The 27266-nt window shown below is 40.4% G+C and overlaps 1 protein-coding gene across 9 annotated transcripts in view; it reads right to left on the bottom strand.

Annotated features, from left to right (window-relative positions):
• Window positions 1-27266, bottom strand: part of LOC106090109 (collagen alpha-1(XVIII) chain) — a 1585531-nt gene that overhangs the window by 295830 nt on the left and 1262435 nt on the right. For 5 of the 9 annotated variants that reach the window (XM_059369513.1, XM_059369516.1, XM_059369521.1 and 2 more), the window contains 2 exons: window positions 20754-20994; window positions 17765-17824 (listed from right to left, as the gene is read on the bottom strand). In XM_059369513.1, coding sequence (XP_059225496.1) covers window positions 17765-17824; window positions 20754-20994 — 301 coding nt within the window. The remainder of the gene's footprint in view (window positions 1-17764; window positions 17825-20753; window positions 20995-27266) is intronic. The other 4 variants (XM_059369517.1, XM_059369519.1, XM_059369528.1 and 1 more) reach the window with 1 other exon arrangement.

Here is a 27266-nt window from a genome sequence, read left to right as displayed (position 1 = left end):
GTTGTGATGTTAGTTAAAGATTTAATCCGAGGATTTTCTCCTATACACCAACAAATCAATTAATATCGTCATTTCTCAGCAAGGCGAACATTTTTTGCTTACTTTATTTGAACATCACACAAGCCAAAAGTTGGACGTAGAAGGGGCCAAAACAAAGAAAAGAGCAAAGAACATTGGATAACATTTAATCACAAATATCTATCTGCACTCAGCACAAGGAATGGCAGACTCAAAAAACGGAAGTGAATTCCAACAACTGTTCATATCATTTACCAATCATTGTCTGACGGCTTCAACAAGCGAGCGAGGCCAGCCAAAGATAGAAAACAACCACTGAACCCGGCTAGCGAGAGATAGAAAACTACCATCACGCCATAGCATCTGCCAATATTAATTAGCAGAAGCAAAACCAAATCAAAGCGAAAAACTTCTTAATTAAATTCAACAATTCGTTAAATTTTAGCATTGTTCGCATTGGTTTGTCCTACTCCTTGGCTTTGGTAAGTCTTTTTTTTGTTATTTTTGTTATATTTTTCTCCTCTATGGTTCTCGTGTTCTTGACCAGCATTTTCGACAATAAGGACATAATGAATGAAGTATGGGGGTAGGAGGATGGCAAATGAGTTGCCAACTCAAAGAGTACACCTCGAAATATGCGTCTGAGACCCCATAAAGTATTGGGTTGCCCAAAAAGTAATTGCGGATTTTTTATATAGTCAGCGTTGACAAATTTTTTCACAGCTTGTGACTCTGTAATTGCATTCTTTCTTCTGTCAGTTATCAGCTGTTACTTTTAGCTTGCTTTAGAAAAAAAGTGTAAAAAAATTATATTTGATTAAAGTTCATTCTAAGTTTTATTAAAAATGCATTTACTTTCTTTTAAAAAATCCGCAATTACTTTTTGGCCAACCAAATATATATATTTTTGGTCTTCATGTCATTTTAAGTCGATCTAGCCATGTCCGTTCGTCTGTCCGTCCGTTCGTCTGTCTGTCGAAAGCACGCTAACTTTCGAAGGAGTAATGCTAGCCGCTTGAAATTTTTCACAAATACTTTTAATTTGTTTAGGTCGTTTGGGATTGTAAATGGGCCAACTTGGTCCATGTTTTGATATAGCTGCCATATAAACCGATCTTGGGTCTTGACTTCTTGAGCCTCTAGAGGGCGCAATTCTCTTCCCATTTGACAGAAATCTTGCACGTGATGTTTTGTTATGACATCCTTAATTGTGCTAAGTATGGCGCAAATCGGTACATAACCTGATATAGCTGCCATATAAACCGATCTGGGACCTTGACTTCTTAGGCCTCTATGGGGTCCAATTCTTTTCCTTTTAAGCTGAACTTTTGCATGAATTTCTTGTCATGATTTCCAAAAATTGATCTAAGTATGATTTAAATCGGCCCATGATCTGATATAGCTGTCATTTCTTAGGCCCCTAGAGGGCGCAATTCTCGTCCGATTTGGCTGAAGTTGTGTATGATGTGTTTTGCTATAACTTCCAAATACTGTGCTAAGTTTGGTTCAAATCGGTCCATAATCTGATATAGCTGTCATGTTAACCGATCTTGTGTCTTAACTTCTTGAGGCTCTAGAGGGCGTTATTCTCTACCGGTTTGACTGAAATTATCCACATGGTGATTTGGTATCACTTCCAACAATTGCACTATGTGTGGTTCTAATCGGTCCATGTTTTGATATAGCTGCCATAAAAACCGATTTTGGGTCTTGACTTCTTAACCCGTTAGAGGGCGCAATTCTCATCCGATTTGACTGAAATTTTGCGTGAGGTGTTTTAGTATGACTTCTAATAACTGTGCTAAGTATGACGCAAATCGGTACATAACCAGATATAGCTGCCATATAAACCGGGATCTGGGATCTTGACTTCTTGAGCCTCTAGAGGGCGCAAATCTCATCCGATTTGGAAGAAATTTTGTACAACGCCTTCTCTCATGACCTTCAATATACGTGTCTAATATGGTATGAATTGAACAATAGCTTGATACAGCTCCCATATAAACGGAACTCCCGATTTTGCTTCTTGAGCCCCTACAAGGCGCAATTTTTATCCAAATGAACTGAAATATTACACAATGACTTCTACAATCTTCAGCATTAATTTACCGTCCGAATCGGACTTTAACTTGATATAACTCCAATAGCATAACAGTTCTTATTCAATATTCATTGTTTGCCTAATAAGAGATACCGCGCATAGAACTCGACAAATGCGATTCATGGTGGAGGGTATATAAGATTCGGCCCGGCCGAACTTAGCACTTGTTTATTTTAATAAATATGGATGTGTTTGTTGTTCTTAGCATTGATGATTAGTTTGTGTCGGAATAGTGGAAAGAAAGGCTTTCTTCTCTCTTACTATTAAAAGGAGAGTAAGAGGACTTATTGATCCCTGTTTAAAAACAAAATCGTACTCTACACTGTACTCTATAGTTGATGCGTATGAAGAGCACCTTAATAAATTTGACAAAGATGTTGATGAAGATACATGGTGTATCAGAAATCGCGATCCACCATGCCAGACAAAGTGTTTTGAAAACAGCATACACTTGCCTAACTTTTATTAGTTCTTTGCTATCCTGAATTGTTTTCTATGCCACTGATTGATTCATGATTCATGTCTGGTATTGTGTCCCCACCTAAGTGCCGGTATCTTTTAGACGCGAAAGCCGGGCAATGGCAAAGGAAATGCTCTAACGTCTCATCATGTTACACGTGCTACCACTTGCCGCACCGATTTTACATAAGTGAGCTTGTATTTCTATGTGTCCCATTATGATACCAACAGCTATACTGACCTTCTTCTTGCCTCCTTTCAGTAATAGCCTCGTATCTCACGATCTGGATCCCCATATAAAATTTTAGACCTTACCTTCCAGGGTAAGGTCACGGGCCCACTCCGTCCTCTAGTTTTGATCCATTCGTGTAACATGATCTTCCAAATGGCAATGCTGGTGTTCCGTCAGTCAAAGACTGTGCCGATGGCAGCAGTACCTCGCACTCGACTTCAAGGTTCATCTCAGGTATCCGATCGGAAATCTCCTCCATTCCTTCCAGGTTTCCTATCGTCGCCTCGATTATAACGCGACGGTATGAGCTGCTTTCTTCCTCAATCCATTCTCCCATCACCTTAAGTCTCATAGACGCAGGGGCTGCCTCACACTTAATCTGTATGTCAATGGGTCGGATATCTTGAATAGTCGCCAGTACCCTAGTGGGCATGGTTATCACCGCTCCGCCTATGCCAAGACAACATGTAATCCTTACGTTGCACTTTTTCTCCCTCCCAGTCCACCAAACTGCTGAGGCGTAAGTTAGTATTGGTCTAATCACGCTGCTGTAGAGCCAGGGGACTATCTTCGGATTCAGGCCACATTTCGAGACAACGGCCCGTCTGGATAGTAGCCAACATCTGTTAGCCTTCTCAGTACGCTGCTGAATGTGACACTTCGAACTTCGAGATCAGTCTTATGGATATTAAAATCGGATATTAAAATCGTTTTATTGAGGAAACGTGGCGCGTCAAATTGGCTCATCTTCGTCTTCCTCGTGAACAGGCATATTTCAGTCTTCTCTGGGTAAACATTGAGACCTCTGGGTCTAGTCCAGTCATATGCCATATGCAAGACTTTTTCGGCCCCTCTGCATAGCTCTTTCGGATCCTTACCCCTTAGAAGTAATATGACATCGTCTGCGTAGCAGACTGGTTAAAATCCCCCCTCAGTCAGCATCCGCAATAGGACATTTATGATGATTACCCATAGGAGTGGCGAAAATTGCGCCCTGTGGCGTCCCTTGTGCCACTTTCTCCCTTATAGTTATGACATGGGACCAGCAATTTATCCACCTGTTCCTTAGCATATGGTTTATCCAGTCTCTAAGGACCGGGTCCGGTACTGGTCTAAGGATTGGATCAGTGTGTCGCTCCGCACATTGTTAAAAGCCCCCTCGATGTCAATGCATACCGCCAGGGTGTAGGTTTTGGCATGGAAGGATTCTTCTATTTTATGCACAACCTCGTGCAGGGCAGTCTCCACCGATCTTCCCTTGACATAGACATGCTGTTTGTATTTGAGCAGTTTGCTGGATGCCCTACTATTTATCATGGAGTTCACAAAACGTTCCATGGTTTTGAGTAGAGAGGACGTAAGGATTATAGGTCTGTAGGCCTATGATGTCGCATACTTTGCCTTGCCTGTCTTGGGTATAAACACCACCCTTGCCTCCTGCCAGGCTTTCGGAGTAAATTCAAGTCCCAGACACAATGTGAAAATATTGGACAGGTGGGGCGCCAGATAATCTGCATCCTACTGTAGTAACGCCGGAAATATTTCAACAGGCCCGGGTGACTTAAATGGTTTGAAGCTCCTCAAGGAAGTTCAAAGATGGGCTATATCGGACGATATCTTGATATAGCCCCTATATAGGCCGATCCGCCGATTTAGGGTCTAAGGCCCATAAAGGCCACATTTATTAACACATTAGTTGTGTTGGGCCCTCCGACATCCTTCTTTAATTTCGAGCAGATCGGTGCAGATTTGGATATAGCTGCCATAAAGACCGATCTCTCGATTTAAGGTCTTGCGCCCATAAAAGGCGCATATACTGTCAGTTTTATACAGTGAGTTGGGTTAGGCCCTTCGACATCCTTCTTCTCCGATCTCCTCGATTTAGGGTTTTGGACCCATAAAAGGCGCATTTATTGTCCGATGTCGCCGAAATTTGACACAGTGAGTTAAGTTAAGCCCCTCGACATACTTCTGCAATATGACACAGATCAGTTCAGATATGGACATAGCTGCCATATAGCCCGATCTTTCGATTTAAGCTTTTGGGACCATAAAAGTCGCATTTATTGTCCGATGTCGCCGAAATTTGGAACAGTGGGTTGTGTAGGCCCTTCGACATTTTTCTTTAATTTGGCTCAGATCGGTCCAGATTTGGATATAGCTGCCATATAGACCGATCTCTCGATTTAAGGTTTTGTGGCCATAAAAGGCGCATTTATTGTTCGATGTCGCCGAAATTTGGAACAGTGAGTTGTGTAGGCCCTTCGACATTTTTATTCAATTTGGCTCAGATCGGTCCAGATGTTGATATAGCTGCCATATAGACCGATCTCTCGCTTTAAGGTTTTGGACCCATAAAAGGCGCATTTATTGTCCGATTCCGCTGAAATTTGGGATAGTGGCCCAAATCCGCCCAGATTTGGATATAGCTGCCTTATAGATCGATATCTCGATTTAAAGTCTTGGCCCCATAAAAGGCGCATTTATAATCTGATTTCACTGAAACTTGACACAATGACTTATGTTAGACTTCTCGACTTTCCTGTCGTATATGGTTCAGATCGATTTATTTGTAGCTACAGCTACTAAAAAGACCTATATTTTGTTATACACAATTGAACAATGACTTGTACTTATAAGTATTTGGTCCAAATCGGAACATATTTCGATATAGCTGCTATGGGGCATAAGGTATGCATTTTTCACCGGATTTTGACGAAAAATGGTTTACATATATACCCAATGAGGTGGGTATCCAAAGTTTGGCCGGCCAAACTTAGCGCCTTTTTACTTGTTTATCTTGGCGGCGTCATTAACGCTATCGACCTGTTCACAGAAAAGCTTCCAGGAGGCACGTTCTGCCGCTCTGGCAATCTTATTGTATTCCTTGAGCCGTGTGTAATACACATCCCAATAAACTTCAGTCTTTTTACGATGTGTTCTATTTGTAAAAATCGATATATTTTTTTTTTAATTTCAACAAAAGTGAATTTTTTAAAAAAATTTCTTTGAAATTTATGATGGCAACCCTCTTTAAGAAAGCGTGAAGAAAGGAACGAAAAACTATACTGGCAACATCCATAAGCATCACGAAAAAAAATCAGCTTGCAAGAAAAAACTATAAAGAAATGACAAATCAATGAGGATAATGATTATGTTGAACTCAATGTAATGGTCCACCCGTCTGTCGGTCCATCCATTCTCTTAAGCAAGACAATAGTAAGGCCAACGCCATCTAACCAAAACCATCATCAACCATTTAGAGTACAATGACCAAACTCAAATCTACTTAAAATGTGAGATGGAATGCAAGGCAGAAAAAAAACAACATTGGCGAAATTTAATTTTGATTTGGAAGTAGGTCTTAATTTTTTTCGCAAGAAAAAGCACAAAAAAAATTTGATAGAATCTACAAAAATAAAAGCAAACTTGAATCATTAATTGACTTTTTTGGCAGCAGAAACCTTTTTGCAATCGAAGAAAAACTCACCGCGAGGAGAATATGGCTTGATGGGGTAGAAGGAAAAAATCTTGCAATTTATTGCGAATTAAACTTTTATATGCTTCTATAGGTCGGTAGGTAAGGATGAAAAGAGCCTGCGGATTCTAATATTCCCCATGACAATGTGGCCCCACACCTAAGCCAGTAATCGGCTATTTGTGCGCTCTAAAATTAGTAAAGGAGTAAAGGCAATAAAGCAGCATCATATTATGATTGAAGTGGGAATTAAGCAATGAAATGCCATCCACCGTACCACAAAACCATACAACATTTTAAGCATGTCAGGTCATTTGCGGATTCCTAGACAATCAATGTCGGACAATGCAAATGCAAATTTTGCTCATGAACATTCCACTAACGAACAGGGGCAAACTTCTCACATATCAATGAGTGCAGTTTAAGCTCAATGATATGGGGCCTCCTTATTATAGTCGAGTCCGAACGGCGTGCCGCAGTGCGACAGCTCTTTGGAGAGAAGTTTTACAGGGCATAGAACCTCACAAATTAGCAGCATTAGAAAGGGAAAACCACAGCTGAAAATGTTTTCTCATGGTCTCGCCAGGATTCGAATCCTTACCTCTGCGTTACGGTGGCCTTCAATATCGGACAATATCCTATTCAAACCCCAAACTGTCCATTTCTGTTTCAGGGACAATAAAATACTAGTTTATGCTAGTTTTTTTTAGAATGAAAAAAAAAAAACGATGAAATCCTTCGGAATCTACTTTCCAGTCCATAAATGGTGCATCTTTGCCGCTTTAATGATTTACTTTTAATACTTCCATGTTCAGTAAAAATTTTAACATGAACCATCATACCTAAAAGGCCGTTCCAAAAAAAAAAATTGGAAATAGGAGTGAAACATTGTATGCGGGGGAGGAAGCACCCACTTACGCCAGTGCTCTGAAAATGCGCTAGTTTCAGCACTTAAATTTTTTTAATAACAATAATGTTAAAACCAGTTCTCTTACAAGGTTAAGAAAAACCAGCTAAAAAAACAAGTAAAAGCGTGCTAAGTTCAGCCGGGCCGAATCTTGGGAACCCACCAAATGGATTCAGCTTAAAATTTATACAAAAGAAATTTTGTTGAAGGGCATAATTTTATTCTACATACCAAACTTCTGTCAAACCAGCAAAAATGAAAGCTTCAAGGAAGCGAACAAGGATGATCGAGATACCGGTTTACATGGGAGCAATATCAGGTAAGAGACCGATTTGGCGCAGTCAATGGAAATCGTAACAGAACACCGCATGCAATATTTCAGCCAAATTGGACAAAAATTGTGGCTGTGAAGTCAAATCGGGAAATTCGTTTATATAGGAGCTACATCAAGTTATAGACCGATTTGGACCGTACTTACCACATACATGCAAAATTGTAGACAAATCGGACAAAAATTGCGGCTTCCAGAGGTTCAGAAGTCAAATCGGGTGATCGGTTTATATGAGAGTTATATCAGTTTATAGACCGCTTTAGACCGTACTTGGCACAATTGTTGGAAGTCATAACAGAACAACACATGCAAAATGTCAGCCAAATCGGACAAAAATTGCGGCTTCCAGGCGCTCAAGAAGTCAAATCGGGAGATTGGTTTATATGGGAGCTATGTCAGGGCAAAAACTGCGGCTAGTAAGGACTCAAGATTTCAAATCGGGGGATCGGTTTATATGGGAGCTATATCAGGTTATACACCGATTTGGACCGTACTTGTCACAGTAACGGAACACTACATGCAAATTTCAGCCAAATCGGACATAAATTGCGGCTTCCAGGGGCTCAAGAAGTCGAATGGAGAGATTGGTTTATGTAGGAACTATATCAGGTTATAGACCGATCGGACCGTACTAAGTAATGTTACTGGAAGTTATCACAGATCACCACAGGCAAAATTTCAGCCAAATCGGACAAAAATTTTGGCTTCCAGGCGCTCAAGAAGTCAAATCGGGAGATCGGTTTATGTGAGAGCTATATCTACATCCGACCAATATCAATACTAAGTATCTGTGCAAAGTTTCGAGCGGCTAGCTTTACACGTTCGACCGCTTTCGTAATTTCGACGGATGGACATGGCTAGTTCGACTCAAAAAGTGGAGACGATCTAGAATATATATACTTTATGGGGTCTGAGACGAATATTTCGAGGTGTTATGCGGAGGAGGAAGCACCTGCTTGCGTTGGTGCACCGAAAATGCGCTAGTTTCTGCAGTACAATTTTTTTAATCGCAACAATGCTCGCGTTAGAACCAGTTCCCTTACCAAATTGGAAAAAACATTGTAAGCGCTTACACTAGTGCACCGAAAATGCGCTAGTTTCAGCACTTAAATTTTTTTAAAATCATAATAATACTCGTGTTAGAACCAGTTTGCTTACAAAATTCTAAAAACAGCGCTGAATTCAGAGCAAGAAACAATGGTGCTTTATGGTAGGAAATGCAGTATGCACTCAACAAAGATAGTGATTCCCATGTCCGTCAAAGGACGCGGAACGCCTGGGCTCAAATTGCGGCGTCAACATCGGCAAAATTTTCAGTGGTGGTTATCCTCTTACTAATGCTGGCGACATTCGTGAGATTCGTGTCGCACTGCGGCACGCCGTTCGGACTCGGCATAAAAAAATTAGGTCCCTTGTCATTGAGCTTAAACTTTAATCGGACTGCACTCATTGATATGAGAGAGTTATCCCCTGTTCCTTAATGGAATGTTCATCGGAAATTTATTAGTAGGTTGTTTGGGGGCCTCGTGACCAGCCGCTTAATTAGGTCTGATCGGACCCCAAATGACGATGTGACACCCCAAACAAATTTTCGAAAGGCCGGTAAGACAAACTAAATACAATATTCAACAAATAGGCCCCCGCATAACCTAGGGCTTAGAAATTGTGCACATCCGATTAATACCTCAACTCTAACTATTTAAATTACAAAAAGATATGTTCATCTGTTCTTTAAGTTTTTGTGTCATTCTATTTTTTTCGATCTTATCCCATTGTGCGTTGTCATATGTCTCTTAATATCCGGGAATGCAGCCTTCTGCCTTCAGTTGGGGAGAAATATCGACCACTTCATGGACTACTCTCCAACTCTACCACTTCGTACCATCTGACGCAGGACCGTCTCCACCAACATACCCTTGAAATAAACATGTTGTGCTCCACTGCAGTCCTGCGACTTCAGTTCTCTCAATCTTGCTTGCGATTGAATTGATAACAGAGTGATGGTCCTATTTACAGAAAGCGCAATATACCTGGGTGTTTTGCTGGACAGGAAATTAAACTTCAAATCCAACATTTTGGAAAGGGCAAGAAAGGCAACTCTTGCCCTATACCCCTGCGAGAGAAACATCGCCAAAAGTTGGGGGTTTAAGCCGCATGTCATGCACTGGGTATATATTGCGGTTGTCAGACGAATAATGCTATATGGTGTTTTGGTCTGATGGACGGCGCTTCAAAAGTCCAGCTACGGTTCAATACTCAACCGGATCCAAAAGATGGCTTGTTTGTGCATCACAGCTTCAATGAGGACGACACCATCTGATGCACTGAATTTAATGCTACATCTAATGCTTGTGGACATTGTGGCTACACAAATTGCTGCGACCACTGCGTTAAGGCTAAGAGAGCTTTTTTCTTGGGTCATGAGGCATCTACGAACACTGTGTTATATTTGATAGAACGCCCGATGTTCCAGGTAGTGTGGATACACCCTACCTGAGCAGCTTTTTAATAACACGTATTGTACCACTCCTACTGACAGAATCTATTGGAACTACGATATCCCTGGTAATAGAAGTTACTTAGACTTCGTATGGTTCAAACTAGACTACCAGTTGGGCTTTGGGGTGTACTCTAAAGATCTAGAACTGGTCATGTCGAAAAGGTTACCCAACCACTGCAGAGTGTATCAAGCGGCGATACTTGCAATTAAGGAAGTGGTGAAATGGCTCAGATATAATGTCATAACGACGATTGGCATAAATATCTTCTCAGACAGCCAGGCATCCATTAAATTCCTGGGGAACGTATTTCTGTACACAAAAACCGCCCTCAACTGTCGCAGATCTCTTAACGAGATGGCTGAATGGTTCAACATTCACCTATTCTGGGTGCCGGACCACAGAGATATCCCAGGGAATTGGAAAGCGGACGAGCTTGCGAGACTAGGAACTACCCTACACATTGCAGGGATACTGGAATCTGTGGGTATGCCTCTAGCGACATGTAGGCTAAGTTTTCAGGACCAGAGATAGATGGCCACAAAGAGGGAGCTGTGAGCATTCCAAAACTATGTGACCTAATCTAGACTTGAAGAGATCTACCGCTTTGCTGTCATTGGCTAGAATAGACGTTTCAGTCATTGTTTCCGTTATGACAAATCACTGTCTAATCGGAAAACTTGCTGACAGACTGAAAGTTGCCAGTAACGACTTTTCCAGAAGCTGTAATGACATAGAAGAAGAATAGACTATAGAGCATCTTCTGTGTGATGGTTCAACGTTAGGAACTAGAAGGCATCTACCTTCTTCTGTTACTGTGGTATCACAATGGACGAAAACGTCTAAGTAAGTCTGATGGCAGACTGCCACTTAAACCTAACCTATGGTCCTATAATCCTTTGTAATGCTCTGGTTTATTTTTTCCGTAGGACCATGACAGAGTAACCGGCCATGGCAGAGTAACTGAGTTGAATTTTATGACTGGAAAACGGAATTCGCCCACACTTCTTCCGTAAAAGCAACTTCAGTAGACATGACCATATGTTGATCGTCTTCCTCCTGAGAGAGCATAGTGAGCCGGGATATTTCGAAAACCATTTGCACAACCTAGATGCTCTATTGTCTCCCCCATTCTCCGTAGAATTTAGCCTAGGAACTCTTCTTAGCTTTTTTCGTCTGCCTCTTGAACCACTGAGTTCTCTTTCTCTCTCTTCGCCCTGTTAAAAAGCCTGTTGCATTCCTTCTTGAGTACTTTCAATTCTGGATTCCGCCACGATTGGTTGGTCTTACGCGGCAGTAACCATTCTTGGCAGATTGAAAATTTTGCCCATGAACATTCCTTTAAGGAACAGGGGAACACTTCTCCCATATCAATGAGTGCAGTCCAATTCAAGTTTAAGCACAATGATAAGGGGCCTCCTTTTTATAGCCGAGTCCGAACGGCGTGCCGCAGTGCGACACCTTCTTTGGAGAGAAGTTTTACATGGCATAGTACCTCACAAATGTTGGCAGCATTAGGAGGGGATAACAACCGCTGAAAGTTTAATTTTCTGATGGTCTCGCCAGGATTCGAGCCTAGGCGTTCAGGGTCATAGACGGACATGCTAATCTATACATTACGGTGGCCTCCCATTCTGGGCATGCCTTCCAAAAGGCCTCGTTGAGGCACTCCGTAACAAAATCTACTGCGTACTCCCGTAACCATGTGTGTAATATAGGTTTCCCAGACGACCCAAGACAATTTTTCCTGAAAGAAGCACAAAGTTATCAACTCTCCCCCTCGCATCCTTGTATTGGTTAATACAATGACATCTTTGAAATGCAATGTTGCTTAATTAAATATTTGAAGTAAAATGAATACCGGCATCTCTCTATGGAATGCAATACGAAGAAGAAGACGACATTCTTTTGTCTGGCTCAGTGGTACACAATTTTGTGATTTGCCACCGCATAGCACAGCATATGCATCCAACCATGATTGAGGTTAAAATCATTGAAATAATTTGGCATTTTTATGGTGACATTTTCCATTTGCATGCCACAAAAATGCTTCATTAAAAAAAAAAAGATTTTTCAATAGAATTTAATGGCATGTATAAAAGGAATTCAAATTTCGAAATTATATTTACTACGAAAATTTACATTATTATAGAAATAAAGCTTTTTACGCATCACCGATTTAGCGAATGCGTATAGAAAACGTAAAAAATTCTGGTAAAGCTCTGGGTTTTGTTTGTTTCTTTTTTAGCAAGGGAAAAATGATGACACGTACTGTGATGCTGCATGCAACAACGAATCCGCTAATAGCATTTTCAATGGCTTTCATCTCAATTCAATTTTCCCATGAATAAATAAAATTACGACAACATTTTCCAAGGCGATTCGTTTGGCCAAATCTGGCAAAATTGTCTCTCCCCGAAATTTGCCTTGATGTCCTTAAGGTAGGATTCAACATAAAATTATCCCATCAATTGAGGACCATAAAAAAACGACAACAACTCATTAACATTCGAAGCCATGAACAGCAATCGTATGCTACGCCTCCGAGGGTGCCTTAGACAATATTTATGCCAAAGGACAAGAAAATTATCAACGGCCATTGTTTGAGCTCCGAGAGAGATGGGTCAGCTGGAAGAGATGGAGTGGTTTGGATGTGGCATGACCAAATGAACAAAACAAATCTAAATAATTTTAAAGAAGATTTTCTCTAGTCTCCTTTGTCGTTCATTCATTGAATGATAATCAAAAAAACAAGCAAAGTGCATTCAATGAAATAGATTAGAAACGTGAGTGCATTGGAGTGAATAAAAAAAAATTATGGCCAAAGCATCTCCTTCTCCCCCCTGCTTCGAACACAATAATAATAAAAATTAAGAGCGCTGGTGAAGACACTCAATCCCACAACAGACTCAATCCAATGGCAGGCGGATTGACCCTATGCAGTCTTTCATTGGCAGGGACTGCCGCCGCCTCAGTATACGATACACTGCTACAGCAACAACAACAAATTCAAAAAATATTTGTACATCCTCAAATTTGGGGTCTTTCGGCAACGACAAAGACAAATTCTAGTGAAATTATAGAAAGAAAAAAACAAGTAAAAGCGTGCTAAGTTCGGCCGGGGCGAATCTTATATACCCTCCATCATGGATCGCATTTGTCGAGTTCTATGCGCAGTATCTCTTTTTAGGCAAACAAAGAATATTGAAAAGGAACTGTTGTGCTATTGGAGTTGTATCAAGTTATAGTCCTATTCGGACCATAAATAAATGCTGAACATTGTGGAAGTCATTGTGTAATATTTCAGTTCATTCGGATAAGAATTGCGCCATATAGGGGCGCAACAAGCAACAAAATCGGGAGATCTGTTTATATGGGAGCTGTATCAAGCTATTGATCGATTCAGACCATATTATACACGTATGTTGAAGGTCATGAGAGAAAACGTTGTACGAAATTTCTTCCAAATCGTATGAGAATTGCGCCCTCTAGAGGTTCAAGAAGTCAAGACCCTAGATCGGCTTATATGGCAACTATATCAAAACCATGGACCGATTTAAACCATCCTTAGCGCAGTTGTTGGAAGTGATACAAAACACCTCATGGAAAATTTCAGCCAAATCGGACAAGATTTGCGCCCTCTAGAGGCTCAAGAAGTCAACACCCAAGATCGCTTAATATGGCAACTATATCAAAACATGGACTGCTTTCAACCATACTTAGCGCAGTTGTCTGAAGTGATCCCAAAACACCACGTGCAAAATTTTAGTCAAATTGGACGAGAAATGCGCCCTCTAGAGGCTCAAGTAGTCAAGACCCAAGATCGGTTTATATGGCAGCTATATCAAAACATGGATCGATTAGGCCCATTTACAATCCCAACCGACCTACACTAATAAAAAGTGTTTGTGCAAAATTTCAAGCGGCTTAACTCCTTTGAACGTTAGGGTGCTTTCGACAGACAGACGGACGGACGGACATGGCTAGATCGACTTAATGGCATGGCATGACGATCATATTTCGAGGTGTTACAAATGGAATGACGAAATTAGTACACCCCCATCCTATGGTGGAGGGTATAAAAACAATAATTTTCTTACATTGTGGCAAGACTAAGAGAAGAACAGGAAGAAAAAGCTGTATTTTTCTTAATGTGTCAAAGGAAAAAAATGGAAACTTAAAATCAATGATAATGCCATGGACAGGATGAACAGTGAGAGAAATGTTGATAGACAGTTTTCTGCAATATTTAACAAAAATTGCGTCTAAAAGGAAGAGGGGAAAAGGAAAGAAAGCACAAAAGTTGAGGAGTACGATGAACGGAAGAAAAAAGTATGGCACATGTAACAAGTTAAGTGCGGTTTCCAGGGGCTCAATATTTTAAATGGGTAGATCGGATATGGGAAAGCTACATCCAAACTTGTGAATGTTGCCAAATAAGCAACGGTTCTGATTGATTTTGACTTGGCAAAATCCAGGCTTATCTTGGTCTTCCTTTACCTAAAATATGGACACAAACCACCCCGCTGTGTCACCTGGGTAGCTACCTTGGATTCTGCTAAAAGTTTACACAAAGTATTTGGACCATACGTGACACGATTGTTGGAAGTATAACAGAATACATCGAATAAACATTGATGTTTTCAGGGGCTCTAGATGACAAATCAGGAGGTTGGTTTATATAGGAGCTTTATCAGATTATAACGATTCAAACCATACTTGTCAAGATTGTTTAAAGTCATAACACAACCCTAAGAGCAAATGGCAGCTCAATCGGATAACAATTGTGGCTTTTAGAGACTCCCGATGTCTGGAGAACGGTTTATATGGGAGTTATAGCAGGTTATAGACCGATTCAGACCATACTTAGGACGATTGTTGGAAGTTGTAACGGAACACTATGTGCAAATTTTCAATTCCAAGCTACTAGGCTAGATATATGCAAACCTTAAACGATATGGGCCAATTCCCAATCCCCAACAGCCTACATCAATAAGACGGACGCCTCGGTAGCCGAGTTGGTAGCGTGCTTGAATTACCAGTGCAGGGGTCGTGTGTTCGATTCCCGTCAGAAGCCTTCGTCTGTCGCTATTGTGGTATCACAATGGACTTAAAATTGTCTAAATGAGTCTGTAAAGGACTGCCACTCTTACCTAATTTAACCTACATCAATAAGAAGTATCTGTGCCAAATTTCGAAAAGCTAGCTCTACGAGTTCGACCGCTATAGTGATTTCTACAGAAGGACGGATGGATGGTATTTACCCAAATTACCGGGTAAATACCTTTTGGATATTTACCCATCGTCCATCCCTATAAATGACCCAAATAGGTCCATGTTTTGATATAACTGCCATATAAACCGATTTCTGATTTTGCTTTAGCCTCCAGAGGGCGCAATTCTTATTAGTTTTAACTGAAATTTTGCATGTAGCGTTTTGTTATGACGTCCAAAAACTTTGCTAGGTATGGGCCTATATGGTTTATAATCTGATATAGCTCCCATATAAATCAATCTCCCGATATGATTTCTAGAGCCTCTAGAGGACGCAATTCTTATCCGATTTGACTGAAATTTTGTACTGTGAAGTTTTTTTGTGACATTCGACACATGTGCCCAGTAAGGTGCGAATCGGTCCAAAAATTGATACAGCTTCCATACGAAGCGATATGACGATTTTACTTCTAGAGGGCGCAATTCTTATCCGATTTGGCTGAAACTTTGCACAATGACTGCCTTTGCGACCTCTAACACACGTGCAAAGTATGGTCTCGATTCAAAGCCTGGTATAGCTTTCATAGAAACCGATCTCACGAATGAACTTCATGAGCCCTTGAGTGCGCAGTTCGGTTGAAATTTTGCATAACGACTTTTTCTATGCTCCTCAACCTACTTGCCATATATGGTCTGAATCGGTTCATAGTCTGCTCCAGCTACCATATAAACCGATATCCCTATTTTTATACCCTCCATCATAGGATGGGGGTATACTAATTTCGTCATTCTGTTTGTAACTCCTCGAAATATTCGTCTAAGACCCCATAAAGTATATATATTCTTGATCGTCATGACATTTTAAGTCGAACTAGCCAAGTCTGTCCGTCCGTCTGTCTGTCTGTTTAAAACACGCTAACTTTCGAAGGAGTAAAGCTAGCCGCTTGAAATTTTGCACAAATACTTCATATTGGTGTAGGTCGGTTGGGATTGTAAATGGGCTATATCGGTCCACGTTTTGATACAGCTGCCATATAAACCGATCTGGGATCTTGACTTCTTGAGCCGCTAGAGGGCACAATTCTTTTCCGATTTAGCCGAAATTTAGCATGATGTGTTTTATTATGACTTCCAACAACTGTGCTGAGTATGGTTGAAATCAGTCACTAACCTGATATAGCTATCATATAAACCTATCTGGGGTTTTGACTTCTTGAGCGTCTAGAGTGCGCAATTCCTATCCGATTTCGCTGAAATTTTGCACGACGTGTTTTTTTGTTACGACTTCCAACAACTGTATTAAGAATAGTTCAAATCGGTCCATAACCTGATGTAGATGTCTTATAAACCGATCTGGGATCTTGACTTCTTGAGCCGCTAGAGGGCACAATTCTTCCCCGATTTGAATGAATTTTTGCACGTAGTATTTTGTTATGATACCCAACTACTGTGCCAAGTATGGTTCGAATCGGTTCATAACCTGACATAGCTGCCATATAAAACGATCTGGGGGCTTGAGCTTCTAAAGGGCGCAATTCCTATCCGATTTGGCTGTAATTTTGCACGTGGTGTTTAGATATTACTTCCAACACTTGTACGAACTATGGTCTAAATCCGTCCATAACCTGATATAGCTGCCATATAAACCGATCTGGGATCTTGACTTCTTGAGCCTCTACAGGTCGCAATTATTATCCGATTTGCCTGAAATTTTGTACGACGGATCCTCTCACGACCATAAACATATGTGTTTATTATGGTCTGAATAGGTCTATAGCCTGATACAGCTCCCATATAAATCGATAGCCCGATAGATCATTCTCTCTATTTTACTTCTTGAGCCCCCAAAGGGCACAATTCTCATTCGAATTGGCTGACATTTTACACAGGTCTCCAACATATAATTTAATTGTGGTCCGAACCTGGCTATACCTTGATATCGCTCTAACAGCAGGGCAAATCTTTTATTTTATCATTTTTTGCCTAAGAAGAGATGCCGGGAAAACAACGCGACAAATGCGATCCATGGTGGAGGGTATATAAGATTCGGCCCTCCCGAACTTAGAACGCTTTTACTTGTTTTAATCTATTTTTTTAACTCGTTTTGTTTATAAATCTTTGGGTTTTTTGAAATAATTTTTACTTCAAAACACCTACAACCTCAGATTGTCTACCCCACTGTACATAGTCATAGCGACATTGACTGAAATCAGCCAAACAAAAGAAAGAAATCCAGCCAAATTGAAAGAAAAGAAATTACAAATTGTATTGGAACTCAATGGATATCCATAGAATGCAATCAAATGCTATGGCGAATGACTCTACCAAAGAAAAAAAAAATGCTTCTTGCTATAAAACAAAATTACAAAGTGAAAAAAAATTAAATAAAAAAAAAGTAACAGCAAGCAATAACCAGAGAACAGAAAATTACAAAACCAAGTACATGGCATAGACATCAGTAGAAAGGAGAACAAGTAGAAACAGAACAGGAACAACAACAAAAACAAGGATATAAAAAATCTTTACCCGAACTTGTATCCGGGCGATCTCTTAAATCTTGTAGTTCACGCAAAGCTTTGAGTTCATCTAAAGTGAAATTATTTTTGATTTGGTGTAAAGGGGGTGGGGGGTGTGAGTAGTGTAATGTGTTAGTGTAGGCGGGTATTGGTGTGCAGTTTTTTCAGTGTGTGTAGGTTTGTGCATAGTATAATGTGTTTCAATTTGTATTGGTATGAAATTTTTGTATTTCGTTTTTGATTTTTTTTTCATTATGGACAAGCGGAAACACAGTTGGCATTATTACAGAGGGATGAAAAAATGGGAAATAATTGAAAGTTAGTTCATACGCAAATTGTGGTTTACAGCGATATGAATTTTAAAATATTATATAGGAAACACAAAACACAATTTTTTTTCATTTTTTGCTTTGCCTTATGTATATGTATATAATAAAAAAAAAATATCGAAATAAATAAATTGATACAAGTTTGATGATTTTGTTGGCATAGGGATACATTTGCATATGAACTATGAATACATAATTGTCAACATTTTAAATAACAAGATTAATGAATTTAAGATTCAGCAAATTTGTATACCCACCACCATGGGATATATACATTTAGTCATTTCGTTTGCAACACATTGAAATATCCCATATAACAAATATATGGGAGCTATATCCAAATCTGAAACGATTTCTATGAATTTCACTAATACTGTCGAGATTTGTAAGAAAATCAATCGTGCAAAATTGCGTGAGAATCGGTTTACAAATGACGATATAATTGCAATTTTAGTCCAAATCGGACGAACATATATATGGGAGCTACATCTAAATCTGAACCGATTTCTATGAAATTCATCAATAATGTTGAGACCCATAAGAGAACCCTTCGTGCAAAATTTCGTGAGAATTGGTTAACAAATGACGATATAATTGCATTTTAAGTCCAAATCGGAGGAACATATATATGGGAGCTATATCTCAGTCTAGGCCGATTGCTATAAAATTCACCAATAAGGTCGAGACTTATAAGAGAATCACTCGTGCAAGATTTCGTGGACGTGGACAAATCGGACGAACATATATATGGGAGCTATATTTAAATCTGAACGATTTTTTCCAATTTCAATAGGCTTCGTCTCTAGACCCAAGAAAATGCTTGTGCCCAATTTGAAGGCGGTCGGATTAAAATTGCGACCTGTACTTTGTACACAAATTAACATGGACAGACGGACAGACAGATGGACAGACAAACAGACAGACAGCCAGAAAGACCAGCTAAATCGAATCAGAAAGTGATTCCGAGTCGATCGTGTATACTTATCAATGGGTCAATCTCTCTCTTCCTTTTGGGCGTTACAGCAAATGCACTAAGTTATAATACCCTGTACCAAAATAGTGGTGTATGGTATAAAATTTGAGATATTGAGTTGAAGTTTTGCACAGACTCTTATTTCTTCTATACGCAGGCTAAGTTCTTGAATGGACCAAGTCGGACTATATTTGAACATAGCTGTCATCATGCCCGATCTGGGAATTTGGGGTATTGAGCCCGTAAAATCCGAATTTTTTGTTCGATTTAGCTGAAATTTGAAACAGGAAGTTGTACTAGGGGCCCCGATATTGAAACTAAAGATAACCCATATCGGATTATATTTACATATAGCTGGCATATGAAATAAGCCCATAACAGGTGCATTTATTATCCGATTTCCATGAAATTAGAAAGAGTGAGTTGCTTTAAGCCTCTCGGTAATCGACTCAACTATGGTTAAGATCGGACTATATTTAGATATAACTGTCATATTGACCGATCTGCTGATTAGGGTCTTAAGCCCATAAAAGCCTCAAATATTATCCGATTTCGCTGAAATTTAAAACGGTGAGTTGTTTCAAGCCTCCAGATATCCTACTCAACTATGGTTTAGATCGGACTATATTTAGATATAGCTATCATATAGACCGATCTGCTGATCAAGCCCATAAAACCCGTTATAATGCTGCGTCGAACTAGCCAAGTTCGTCCGTCTGTCGAAACCACCATAGCGGTCGAACGCGTAAAGCTAGCCGCTTGAAATTTTCCACAGATACTTAATATTGATGTAGGTCGTTGGGGATTGCAAATGGGCCATATCGGTTCAGATTTGGATATAGCTCTCATCTAAACCGATCTCCCCGATTTGACTTCTTGAGCCCTTATAAGCCGCGTTGGGGATTGCAAATGGGCCATATCGGTTCAGATTTGGATATAGCTCCCATCTAAACCGATCTCCCGATTTGACTTCTTGAGCCCTTACAAGCCGCGATTGCTATTCAATTTGCCTGAACGGTCCTGAACGGTACGGTCCAAATCGATCTAGAACCAGATATAGCTCCCATATTTTAGCAGAATCCATGTTGGTGGGGTTCCCAATATTCGGCCCGGCCGAACTTAGCACAAGTTTACTTGTTATACCCTCCACCATAGGATGGGGGTTTACTTATTTCGTCATTCTGTTTATAACTACTTGAAATACTCGTCTGAGACCCCATAAAGTATATATTCTTGACCGTCGTGACATTTTATGTCGATCTAGCCATGTTCGTCCGTCCGTCTGTCTGTCGAAATCACGCTAACTTTTGAAGGAGTAAAGCTAGCCGCTTGATTTTCTCTATTTTACCTCTTGAGCCCCCAAAGGGCGCAATTTTTATTTGAATTGGCTGACATTTTACACAGCCCTCCAACATAGAATTTAATTGTGGTCCAAACCATATCTTGATATCGCTCTAAATAGCAGAGCAAATCTTTTTTTTTTCCTTTTTTTGCCGAAGAAGAGATGCCGAGAAAAGAACTCGACAAGTTCGATCCATGGTGGAGGGGGATTCGGCCCGGCCGAACTTAGCACGCCTTAACTTGTTTTTGTATATTTTTCTTTCCTTTTCAAAATCATCAAACTTTTCAATCATTTACAAACTTAAAACCAACAAAAAAAACTTCAATAGTAAAATTTAAGAATTTAAATCACTTACCTGGTCTGCCATAGTATGAAGCATCCCCATAATAGCCATTTCTTGAGTCAATGCCTGGTTCTCCTTTGGGTCCTGATATCGAAAGGCCAGGCAAGCCAGGGGGTCCTGGTGGACCAGGAGGTCCCGGTGGTCCAGGCATAGGAACATATTGCACACCTTCTCCCGAGGCAGCAGGTAAGCCGGGAGGTCCTGGTTTACCATCACGTCCATCCAAACCACGATCACCTTTATCGCCTTTTGGCTGTTTGCAGCAATGCATAGAAGAAAAGAAAACGAAATACGTAATTAAAATTAAATATTCCATTGGCATAACATTTCATTTAAAGATAGCCAAGGGGAAGTGTGTCTAGAGACATATTTTTAGCCCTCTTACCGTGTATGAGTTTGTTCCACATTTCTGTGAATATTTCCAAGAATTTCATTTACAGCAGCTTTGCATGGAATTATTAAATAATTGTGGGGTTAATCCCCAAAACGACCATTGGAGCTATGCTGCTGATGCTGATACTGCTGCTATGACAGTGGCAACAGAAGCACTTAAGTCTCAAAACAAAAGTGGCACAATTACGCATTATTGTCAATTAGTTGGCAAATGGGTAACCATAACGGCTTTAACTAACCGAAAACTTTGTCAATGACTACGACAAGGACTACAACGCCGATGATGATGACGATGATGGTGGCAACTTCACAACGCCAATGATTACTCACTGGTGATGAGGGAAAGAAGGATGAAGTGGCTGCTGATGCCTATACCGAAGTGATGAGAGTGGCAAACAAACGCAGTTGCCAGATTTTTTTTTTTTAGACTTTCCAAGAATATTTTTAAGTCTTTTGGGTAATACCAAGCCTTTTTCTCTTCAACAATATCAAAATGTTAAAATTTTTTATTAAAATTGAAATGAAGTGATTTTGACAAAATTTGTATAAAAATCTTATTGCAGAAACGTTTTTACAAGACATCCTTTACATACTGTCGATTTGAACAACCATGACACAACTTTGACTCATAGCTCTGTGGGTTAAAAAAAAAAAAAGATTTTAAATTTTGAAGGGAAAACATCTGTCATTACAACTAATTCCGGCACTGAATAACTATGAGCACCACACAAACTGGAACTTTGAGCTGCGATCTGTGTGGTGTTCTTTGTTATCACAAGAAGCCTAGCTAGGAGCTTCCGGGCGAACTGTGGAACCCTCCATACAGAATAATTGGACTTTCAATTGCGATAATTCTGCTGTATCGAGCGGATAGTCCACTCAAACGGACATGTTTACCGATTGGGACAATATGGGAATCAAATGAAAGATATTTAAGAGTAGAGTACGAACTTGATACAGCAATTCCCCCATCAAGTGTCGGGGGCTCCGCCCCATTCCCCAAAACAGGCCAAAAATTACATGTTTACGGATTGGGCCAATATGGGTATCAAATGAAAGGTGATTTGAAGTAGAATACAAAATTCATATAAAAATTTGGGGTAAATTACCAGGGGGCCTCCCCACCCAAAAATCACCCCTATGTTTCACAGCCATGTAGGCCGAAAGAGACGGTATGGCATTCAAACAAGGGGTACTTGAGTATAGAACACGTAACTTATATAAAAGTTTGGGATCTATTCCCAGGCGGCCAGGCCACACCCCAAAATTATGCAACAAGTGGACATATGCACCCAACGGGATAAGGTGGGACTCTAACGAAAGGTATTTGAGAGTATAATATGAAAATTATATTAAAATTTCGGCCAATTCCCGGGGAGTGACCCCATCCCAAAATTATGTCCCAAATGGACATGTTTTTCATTTGTAAAACGATTCATGGTTTAATTATTGACCAAACTGATGTTCGACAGTGAAACAAAACACGAAATGTGAGTGAGCTATTTAAACCAGAGTTGCCGAAAAGATAATAGTTAAAAAATCACCTTTTATAATAATCCCACTACCATATCCATTGTGATATGACAATCAGGGCTGCTCTGGATATTTGATTGAGGTCCAGAGAACTGTTATACAAGGCACAGTTTTAGCGAAATTGGGCAGCAAGTCCGCTTTTTGTGGGATGGGGACCCTTAATTGGATGTCCGGTCTGTATGGCAGCTATATCTAGAATAGGTCTGTTCTGGACCATGTGCTGGTAGGAATACGGGAGGCTTAATACAAGTCATTGTGTCCAATTCCAGCGAAACAGGGTAATTAATGTAGCTCTAATGGGCTCAATACCCTTAATCAGCAGATCCGTCTATATGACAGCTATATCAAAATAAAGTTCGATTTGAACCATATTTGAGTCGGATGTTGGGAGGCTTAGAACAAGTCACCATTTCAAATTTCTGCAAAATCGGATAATAATTGCGGCGTTTGTGAACTTAATCGGTCTATATGGCAGCTGTAACTAAATATAGTCCGATCTGAACCATATTTCGGTCGGATGCTGGGTTACGTCACCCGTAACCAAAGTTTCAAATTTCAGCGAAATCGGTTAATAATTGCGAATTTTATGAGCTTTAGACCCTAAATCGGAAGATCGGCAGCTATATCTAACTATAATTAGGTCTGAACTATATTGAGGTGTGATAACGGAAAGCTTAAAATAACTCACTTTTTCAAGCCTCAGCGAAATCGGGTTATAAATGCAACTTTTATGGGCCTAACACCCTGAATCGACAGATCGGTCTATATGGCAGCTATATCTGGATATAGACCGATCTAAACCATATTTGAGTCGAAATTCGGGAGGTTTAAGACCACTCTCAATTTCAAATTTCTGCGAAATCGGATAATAATTGCGGCTTTTATGGGCTTAAGACCCTAAATCGGCAGACCCGATTATGGGCTTAAGACCCTTAATCCGATCTGAACCCTATTTGAGTCGGATGTCGGGAGGCTTACCTCAACATATCAAATTGCGAACTCGGCGTTTATGGATCCTTAATTGGCAAATCGGTCTATATGGCAGCTATATCTAGATATGGTCCGATATTCCGGCACGGGATAGCTTCAACACCACACAGGCCGGTACATTGATGTCCGATCTGTGTGGTGTTCATTGCTATCACGAGAAACTTGGCTGCGAGCTACCGGACACGTCCATAGTTTGCGGATAGTGGAATGTTCCATACGGAGTAGCTGCAACGGCAGTCGCGAACAATCAGCGGTATCGAGCGCAGTGTGTCAGTGAGAGGTCGGGCGATGGCGACTCTGGCACAAATACTGAGTTATTGGCGCCTTTAAATAACCAATGGCCACCCTGTTCCCGCGGCGATCGGTCATTTGTACCGGAACCTTGTTCACCTACAGGAGCTTGACGAGCATCGCCACCTCCACATGAATAGGTGGCTACAACACATGGTCGGATATGGTCCATAATAGGTTTGAATACCGCGTCCCCTAGTACAACTTTCTGTTTTCTAAATCCATAAATCGCCAGATCGGTCTATATGGGAGCTACATCTAAATATAGTGCTATTTAGCCCATTCAAGAATTTAACCTGCGTATGGAAGAAATACGAGTCTGTGCAAAATTTCAGCTTAATATCTAAATTTTTAAAGACTGTAGCGTGATGACAACTGATGGACACACGGACGGATGGACAGATGCACAGATGGACGGAAGGACACACGGACATCGTTAAATCGTCCTAAAACCTTACGACTTTGTAGAGTCGGAATTTGCATATAGTGTTGCGTTTTCAATATCTAAGGCAAATATTGACCGAATAGGTCTCTAACTTGATGTAGTTCCCATGTAAACCTATCGTCTTAACTGAATTATGGAACATGCAATGTTGCATATGCACTTCTCTAGTCGTAAATCTATAGCTCCTGTGTAAGATAAAGTCGTCTAAAGGCCTTGATCTATCCGAATCATACTGAATGGTATATACAATGCAGACCTTCGGTACTCAATGCTTTCCTATCATTTTTTTTTTTTAATTTCTATTAAATTTTTCGATTTTGAGTTTTTTGTTAGAACAAATTTTCTTATTGGCAACACTGGATAGCACTACAAATAAGGTGACAATTGTGGCCCCACCAGCAAAAATTTCAAAAATTTGCTGTCGAAGTGCAAAGCAATTGTTCACAGATGCTTTTGTGGCATAGTGACATTTATATGGGCACCGAGAATGGGTAGAGCACCACTTGCTGTTGGAAAGCTCAGAGCGAAGGGTATTTGCTTCGTTTAAATAACTTCCAGCATTTTTCTTGGGTATTTAATCACAAACGAGTACTATGGTAAAACCCTTTGTAACAAATAAGACAATAGAACAAAAATGTGAAGCAGAGTTTATTCTGCAGGATAAGGGCTATTTACATAAAAACTTACCGCCTTATTCACAAAACTTAATGAAGCCTTAAAATAGGTTTATTTGACAGTTCTATAAAGGAAATCTGTCAAATAAACGTATTTCAAATCTAAATTAAGCTTTGTGAATAAGGCTGTTAACCTTTTAGATTATTAACAAAAAAATTACTGAAAACTTAATAAGAAATTCAAAAAAACTAGCTGGACAGGGCCCGCTTCGCTGTGCCATCTTTCACGCTCTTATTTTAGCTGAGCCCTATACTGGCATGGTCGGGAAATAAGTCCTATTTGGGGGTGGTACGGCCTTTCCGATATTTCGCCCCCCATGTGTAAATTAAATTCCTGCTCTACTCCCAAATACCTTTCATTTGAGCCTTATTTTGCTATGATAGGTAAATATGCCCCGTATGTGGTATCTTGGGGGTATGGATGTCCGTATATCAGATTCACGCTCTACTCTCAAATACCTTCATCTGAGCCCTATATTGTCATAATTGGTATATTTATCCATTTGGCGAGCTTTGGAGGTGGGGCTGCCCCCCCTCGATACCTAACCCTAAATTAGGATACCAAATTTCTGTTTTGAAGTTACGATTAGAGTACAAACCTAGTTTCTCTTAAATCGCCCCACCCATCTCCGAGTTGTGGCGTTTTTCAAAATAGGTTAAGGGGAGGGTTCACCCATTAAAGTTTGGATGTAAGATCTATTTCATTCTCTTGGCTTTGGTGGCGGATTGGAGTTGCCAAACCCCTTGTCCCAACATTGGATATCAGATTCATACTCTACTCCCAAAAACCAAATTTGAGCCATATATTGTCTAGTTTCGGAGGAGTATATACAGTAGCGCAGAGTTTAGCATGTCCTCCTATGACGCTGAACGCCTGGGCTCGAATCCTGGCAGGATCATCAGAAAAATTTTCAGCGGTGGTTATTCCCTCCTAATGCTTGCGACTTTTGTCATGGAAAAACTTCTACCCAAAGAGGTGTCGCTCTGCGGCACGCCGTTCAGACTCGGCTATGAAAAGGAGGCCCCTTATCATTGAGCTTAAAATTTAATCAGAGAGTACTCATTGATTTGTGAGCAGTTTGCCCCAGTTCCTTAGTGGAATGTTCCTGGGTAAATTTGCATATAAGGTGAGTCGTACAGTTTAGGAGGGCTATATAAAATGGGGCGTACCTGAAACACTTGGTCATATAACAGATATAATTTTTTAGCCCCTTTTTGTCATAGTCAACAAATATGTCCAGTTTGAGAGGTATGTAGGGAATGGAGCCGCCACCCACACAATTAGCCCCAAAAAAATTTCAGCATCGTGCTCTGCTCTCAAATTCCTTTTTATTTGTGCCCCAATTGCAATTGGCTTAGGGGAAGTTTATGGGGTGAGGCGTCCCCCAAAAATTGGCCCCAATATTGGGTATCAAATGCGTTTTCTACCCTCAAATACCTTTTATTTGAGCCCCTATATCCATATATGGCAAATAGGTCCGGTTTGGGGGGTGGGCCCTCAAAAACTATCAACATCGTGCTCCACTCTTTTTCAGTCCAAATTTTCATGGTCAGCAAAAACGTCCTATTTGGGTATTGTTATGGTGGTGGGACGGCCCCCTTAACACTTGGTGCCAAATGTGTATATCAGATTCATGATCGACTCCCAAATATCTTTCATTTGAGCCCCATTATTGTATAGTAGGTAAATATGCCTGGTTTGGGAGGTGTTTTGGGCAATGGGTCGGCCACTCAGTGACTTGGCCCTGAAAAAATATATCAGATTCATGCTCTACTCTAAACTACCTTTTGTTTGTGCCCCTAACTTCAATGGTCCGCAAATACGTCCTATTTGGGGGTGTGGTGGACCCCCAGAAACTTGGTCTCAAAAGTGGGTACCATTTTCGTGCTCCACTTCTAAATATCTTATATTTGAGCCCCATATTGCCATGGTCGGTAAAAATGTTCAGATCGGATACGAGTTTGGGAGGTGGGGCTGCTTTCCAAACTCTTGGACGGTAAATTGGATCCCAAAATCGATTTCTACTCTCAAATACCTTTCAATTGAGTCCTATATTGTTATGATTGGTCTATATATCCCTTTTGATGGTTTTTGGAGGCGGGCGCTCCCCTCAGGTACCCTAGCCCAAATTTAGATACCGAATTTTTGGTTTTAGGTTACTATAAGAGTGCAAACTAAATTTCCCTTGAAATGCACCA

This window comes from Stomoxys calcitrans, chromosome 1 (assembly GCF_963082655.1).
Source record: "Stomoxys calcitrans chromosome 1, idStoCalc2.1, whole genome shotgun sequence".
Lineage (NCBI taxonomy): Eukaryota > Metazoa > Arthropoda > Insecta > Diptera > Muscidae > Stomoxys > Stomoxys calcitrans.
This window is presented reverse-complemented; position numbering and strand designations above follow the sequence as displayed.